Below are 7,359 nucleotides of genomic sequence, written 5' to 3'. Positions count from 1 at the left end.
AGAGATGAAACCTCACCTGCGAATAGTGTGCTAAATAAAATTAACAGGTAAATGCCCTCTCCGAGACTTCTTTGCGGTGAATGTTCGAATAATATCAACATCTTTAAGTGACTTGAATATCTCCCGCTCGGTGTAACATATCATCAAGTCATTGAACCATACGTCGTTGATCTTGTTGCGCAAATTAGACTTGATAATCTTCATTGCTGAAAAAGCTCTTTCAACGGATGCTGTCGACACCGGCAATATCAAAGCCAACTCAATGAGCTTGTAAACCAATGGAAATACCAAATATTTCTCAGTTTGAACCATCTTCATAGCCAAACTTTGAACATCTTCACAAGAAGTAAAAGAAACATGCCTTTTTACTTGATGTACATAAGTCTCAAGTTGCTCCCTTATTGTTCCACGGTCATCAGCAGAAAAGTCGGCATGATAAATATTAGCAAGACGAGCAAGTTTATCAACATCAAACTTGGAAAAAGAGTTCTTGGGGTCAAGACATGAGAAACAATCCAACACAACGTTACTTCCTTCACAAAACCGGTGATCCATCTCCACACATATTTTGTCAATAGCAACATAAAAAATCTCTGCACGGTAATGGTGAAGATTAGTGACAGTCCTCCCTTCTTTTCTTGAACGTCCCCGAACCGGTATTTCTTCATCCATATTTGGCACCGGAATACTTTGAGCAAAACAAAATTCTTGGACATCACTAAATAAATCATTCCAACCACTCTCTCTCAATATAGCCAATCGAGCTTTAACATCATCAACTAATTCCATAGCAATCACAATATTAAGATCTTTTGTTTGCAAGATTTTTGAAAGTTCATTAGTGATACCAAACAACTTTAACATAAGCTTCAAAATGAAAGCAAATTTAAAGCGCTCCATTTTTTCTATCAAACCCGCCGCTTGAGATGGTCCACGTCCATCTTCATCAATACTAAGCACATCTAACACGGAGGACCACATCTGATACAAACGAATCAAGCTAGTATAATGTGAACCCCATCTAGTATCTCCGGGTCTAGCGAGACTAGATGATTGGTGCAAGCCCTTTCCTTGAGAGATCTCACCACTCTCAAGTTTATTCAAAATATCTTGGTGTTGTGCCTCCTTCCAAGCATCCTTTCTCTTGCAAGATGCACTTGTTGTGGTTACAATCAAGGAGATGTACTCAAAGAAATCATGAATAGATGAGCAACTACTAGCAACAGACACAACCACCAATTGCAAACGGTGAGCATAACAATGGACATAGAAAGCATAAGGGTTTTCATCTAGAATCTTTCTTTGTAAACCATTAAACTCACCTCTCATATTTGAAGCCCCATCATATCCTTGCCCTCGTATCCTTGAAATAGATAACGTATGACGATCGAGAATACCATAAAGAGCATCCTTTAGTGCCTCAGATGTAGTATATTTGACATGATGTAGAGCAATAAATTGTTCCACAACTTTCCCTTTGTCGTTCAAGAACCTAGAATAATAAGTAAAAATTTAAATGTATTCGTCTATGTTTGAATGTAATTTACAAGTTTAAGTTAATAATTGTAGTAGTTTCAATAACAAACTCATTGTACTAACCTCAACATCACCGCCCTTTGTTCTTTGATAGATATATCACGTGACTCATCAATAAGCACAGATAATTGTCTATCACCAAGCTCTTCCATAATCACCTTGGTAACTTCATGTGCACAACACGTTGCAAGCTCCTTTTGAATGTCACCGGAAGTCATAGTGCAATTTTTTGGACCATGATCAAAAGCATCTCTTACTTTTTCATCATTAGATTTTACCCAATCCACCATCTCTCTAAAATTTCCCTTGTTTAGAGAAGTAGAGCTTTCATCATGGCCACGAAAAGCAATGCCTTGTGCTAAGAGATATCTAGTACAATCTAAAGAACAAGTTAAACGGATCTTATACAATTCTTCTGATTCCCTAGTTGCTCTAGCAAAGATACTTGTCACACTTTGTCTTTGATTATTATAATCATCATAGTGCTTCACACATGAGTTGTGCTTACTATCATGATTACCAATATGATCTTTAAAGCCTTTAGATGCATGCTTCCAATCTTTAAATCCGTCTTTGTTGAAGACTTCATAACCAAAGTGTTCGGCCCTCCCGGGCGGCTTAAAGAGAAAGCAATAGAAACAATAAGTTGCATCCTTCGACTCACTGTATTCAATCCATGTATAATTCTTATACCATGCTTTACAAAATGCTCTTGAATATTTCCCAAATTGAGTACGAGGAAATCTTGCTAAATCAAGTTGCGTTGGACCCTTCAATAAATATGTCCTCCTCACTTGGTCTTGAATATCCGGAGCATACTCATGAATTTGTTTCCTACATCCTGGATCACGCACAATCTCATTTGGATTAAACTCGTTGGCCACATTAGGGGGTGTTTCTTCTACTTTGACTTCCGGTTGCTTAACATTCACTTTCTCAATACTTGTTCTAGGAACCAAAAACTTCCTCATCTCTGAAATTTGATGATTTAGTGAAACGAATTTTTAATTAAACAATTTATAACACGCAAATTGACAAGACCAAATAATTAAATAAAATAAACAATTCATAACCACAAAATTAAAAGAGAATTTTATTATTATGAATGACCTATTAAATTAACCAAAATCTTTGATACTATATTAGAACCCCAAAAAAATAGAGTAGAGTTTCTGTTAAAATAAAAACTACAATATAAATATTAGAAGAAAAATTGAACTATCATTCATTCTAAATTAAACTATGTAAAATTGACCTATATTGGACTATGTAAAAATAACAAAATATTGAACTATGTTTTTTGTTTTGTTTGAAAAAGACAAAATTTTATTAAAAAGAATACTCTAAGCACAATAGCACAAGACAGTGGCAAGAGATTTCCAAAACCAAAATCAACATAAAGATATAGTAGCAACATGTAAATTGAATTGAAGTACTATTGTTACATATAATATAATACTAATATATAATAAAATAAGAAGACAAATTAAGAGAAAGAGAAGCATATTACCTTGCTGCTAGCTGGAACGTAGAGATAGGAATGGCCGAATTGGAACAGTTGAACAGACAGCAGCATGTGCGGTTCAGAGATAACAAAAAGGGTTTTTGCTGTACTTTTAGTTTTGTTTTTTTATTTATTTCTGTTTTAAGTCATAAATATTTAATTGGGTTGGGCCTTTTTGGACCATTGGGTATTCATCTATTTTAATTTTTACACCCATACTTTTACTAATTTTGCCCCTAGTTTCATTTAAAAATCGGCTATTAAATTTAGGGGAATACAAAGAAAATAGGGGTTGAGCCCGGGCGCATGCCCGGGCTTGCTGGGCTATATAACCGCCCCTATGCTTCTCTATATGTTTTTTTACAACTCTGCTTCTCAGAGATTTACACTAAACTGATTTTACATAATTGGTATGGCTTTTGTTAGGGCAAAAAAAAATGATTTTGATTGAACTTATATAATTTTTTACTCCAATAACCATTTTTTTCTACCTTTAATTTCATAATACCTAAATTTCCCCTATATATTCAAAATTCCCTATGTTTTAAATATAAAAAAATTAAATACATACAAGACACTTATAACACGCATGCATTTTATATTCAAAGGACACTTAGAATTAAGTGTCACGTGCATCCGATTCTTCAGGGAGGTGCCAATCCAATTGGCGTGACCTTCTTAAAGTTCAAAGGACATGTCAATTGATCCTACACATGTTCTTCATATATATATTTTTAATTTATAGAATAAAATATTATTATATAGTATTTTATATTATAATTTAATAGGACTCATCAATTGAATCGTAACGTAATTATGACGAAATTTTGTATAAATAGAGGTGTCACATGAACCATTTGCTCACACCTCTTCTCAATTTCGTCTAAATTTTTTTGTTTATTTGTTCTAACATGAGAATTTATTAGTGTTGTACCCCACTTTTTGACCCTGAGATCCCACCTCATTTTGAAAAGACAGTGATCATCATCATCACCACTATCATCATTCATAATCAATCATGCATCATTTGCAAACAAAAAATATACAAAAATATTGTGTTTGCTTGTTGCTTGTTTCCCAAGGTAGGTGATTGATCAAGAGGCTCAAGCAAATTAGGGTTTTGAGACTCGCAAAGGAGCTCAAGCTTTCTCATATGCTTAAGTAATTTCCCTCATAAATATCCAAGCCCAAGTGTGATTCAATTCCAGATCAACAACTTTCAAATTCATCTGGTACACAATTATAGTTTTTGACCTAATTATCTAGAAAGTTGACTTTTGGCCAAAACATGGTTCCATGGCTCAAATCATGATTCAAGGATCTTCAATGCCTAATTATAATCCACTCATAACATCCATTTGATTAGAAGAGCTTGATTTCATTGATTCTTAGAAGAAATCAATCCATTTGGAAAAAGTCAACTGTTCAAGATCACCTTTGACTTTTGATGAATTTGGTCAACCATGGACTTTTGAAGATCAAAATCATGAATATATGATTATTGAAGTCATTTGATTAAGAAAAATTAAGAAAATTAATCAAGAATAAAAAAGTCAACAATTAGGGTTTTGACTTTTCATGAAGAAATACATGTTTTTTACTCAACTTTGAAAGATCATAACTTCCTCAATTCTCGGCCAAATTTTATGCTCCAAAGCTCAATTTGAAGAGAAAACCAAGATCTACAACTTTGTCTATGTGAACTATTTTCCAAAAGATGAATGGTTTTTAAGTTATGAAGTTTCAAAATTGTTGACTTTTACAACACTTAGAAAATTTTGCAAGAGGACAGATTTTTTTCTCAAAAGTAAGCATCTTTGAGGTTACTTTCCATCAAGATTTCTTGAGAATTTGAAGAAACACCAAACATGAAAGTTGTAGAAGATATTTAGGGCTTTCCAAAAAGTACCAGAACTCCTCCATAGCATTTGTAGGCTAGGAGATTCGAAGGGAAGAAGATGGACCTCCATTCTTGAATTATAAATCATTCATTTAAAAACCTTATGATCCAATCTTCATGCCATACCTTGTGATCTTGCTTTGTAGACCTATAAACCTCCAAATATATCCATAATCAGAAGTTTACACAAGCTTTTGAAGCATTGCCCAAGATATTTGATCATTAACCATTGATTCATGCTATTTCAAGACTAAAGGCAAGACTTCCATTTTAGAAAAGAAGTTTTAATCGCCAAAACATTGTCTTGAGCCCACGCCTTATTACTTCTGCACCCAAAAGCACTTCAAATTCAACAAGCAACCATCTTAGATGCAGAAGATTCCCCCTATGTTCTTGATTAAAGTTTGCAAAGGACATTGGAACCATAATTTTCTCATTCTTCATCAAGAAGTAAAGTGGTACAACTTTTGTTTGAATCAACCAAATGGTCTGATTTCCCCCTCCCCCCCCCCCCCCCCCCCAAACCACAAATATTCCTTATAAATAGAGGGTCTTGCCTCTAAAAACAAACACACAGAAATTCTCAAAATCACTATCTCACTTGAAACTTCAAATTTGTCACTGTGCATAAACTTAGCATTTTTAAGTTCCAAGTGTTTTCGGTGTCAAACCACCATTCAAACACTTCACATACACCATATAAAAGCTATTTGATCATTCACATCACTTCTGTAACAACTCAAACACAAACCTCCATTTCCACTTTTGTCATTTTCAAGTGAATTCGAGTAAAGCAATCCAAAGCAGTTCAAGGTGAGGTGAGCATTCAGTTAGCATATCTAAGGTCCCAAGAAGCTGTTAGGATCATCATTTCATTTCTGGAAGTTCTTTAAACACTTATTCGATTTTCATTTGCAGATGTAAGTTTTCAAACTTGACCACTTTAACTTCTATATCATTTTGAGCAAAACTCGATTCTATTGTGTTAGTTACAATGTGAGGATCAAAATCCCTCAATTGGTTGCCATTTACGTTGTGTATATATCATTTAATTTTGTTTTGAAAATTTAGGGTTCTTGAGGATTTATAGAAAATTATTCAGTTATAGGTTGAATAAATTAATGTTTGACACATTTCTGAAATCGTTACAAAAATAGAACAAGTTTCGGGTTTGTAGTTTTTAAAATGATTGAGTTTTGAGCATGTTGCATTTTTGGAAAATCACGAAATCAATGAAGAAGATGAAGTTCATCTTCTGACTTCATGAACCGAGTCTAAAATATATTTAATAGTTTGTGTTTTAATTGTTGGATTTATCACCACCCCAGTGGTTGTGAGTTTTCCTTTTACTCTCTCTCCTTGCCAAGGGCATGGGTTCGATCCCCCCTTTTGCCACTTTTCCATTTTATTTCATTTTTATCATTTCTCAAGTTAGTTTTACCATATAATCATCTGTTTGAGCCTTATAATTGTCAATAGCGATTGGCCCAATGGCTAAGGTTTTAAGCTATAACTAAGAGGGCGTGGGTTCAAGACCTGCCAAGACCAAAACCTTATTTTTTTATCATTAGTTTCTTCTCTTTTATTTCACAACTTTGGTTAATTATTTGAAATAGCAAATTAAATCATTTTTACTTGAAATTTTGTACACTCTTTTTTTTACCTTATATATTTTATGAATATATTTAAAAATCCAAAAATATTTATTATTTAATCAATTTTAAATAAAAACAAAAATGAAGCTTTTATGCCTTTTAAAGACCTTTTAAATCAAACTCTTTTTAGTACTCCTCACCAATTGATTTGTTTTTACTTAGGAACTAATTAGGGCTAAAGATTAGTCAAGCTTGAGAAGATAAGCATGATCCCTTAGTTGATTTGGTTTAGGTTAATAAACATATAAAAAACCATAATTCATGATCCTTGATCTTTTGATCCAAAAACAATACCATGTTAATTTAACTTGTTGCTATGATCTCTCCTTGTCATCCACTTGTACATAAGCTTATTGATTTACATCTTTCTACATTTATACCTTGGTCATGTTATTTTACTTATATATATATATATATATATATATATATATATATATATATATATATATATATATATATATATATATATATATATATATATATATATATATATATATAGGGAGCGTATCTGGTGAGAACTGATATCTCTTATGAGAAATGAGAACTATTGATATCAGTCATCAGATTTTATTAACGTTTAAGATTTATTGATTTCATATTAAGAGCACCTTACTGAATTTTTATCCATTATGATCAACATTTAAAATTTCCATAAATAAAGTATCTTTTCAAAAATATATTTTTACTTCTTTAATTATTAGAATATTATCAAAATAAGAGAATTTTTTCAGAATTATTATGCTTAGTATTTAAATGTTAACACA

At 32.6% G+C, this 7,359-nt stretch overlaps 1 protein-coding gene across 1 annotated transcript; it reads right to left on the bottom strand.

Annotated features, from left to right (window-relative positions):
* Positions 1–2,507, bottom strand: LOC131636892 (uncharacterized). Its single transcript, XM_058907486.1, has 2 exons — positions 1,600–2,507; positions 1–1,492 (listed from the first exon to the last, which is right to left on the bottom strand). Exons 1-2 carry the CDS (start codon positions 2,505–2,507, stop codon positions 31–33), a joined length of 2,370 nt encoding a protein of 789 aa, XP_058763469.1. The 3' UTR covers positions 1–30.
* Positions 2,508–7,359: the final 4,852 nt, after the last annotated feature.

Source organism: Vicia villosa, unplaced genomic scaffold, assembly GCF_029867415.1.
Source record: "Vicia villosa cultivar HV-30 ecotype Madison, WI unplaced genomic scaffold, Vvil1.0 ctg.001848F_1_1, whole genome shotgun sequence".
NCBI lineage: Eukaryota > Viridiplantae > Streptophyta > Magnoliopsida > Fabales > Fabaceae > Vicia > Vicia villosa.
Note: the sequence above shows the minus strand (reverse complement) of the source record. Positions and strands in the feature narration are given on the sequence as shown.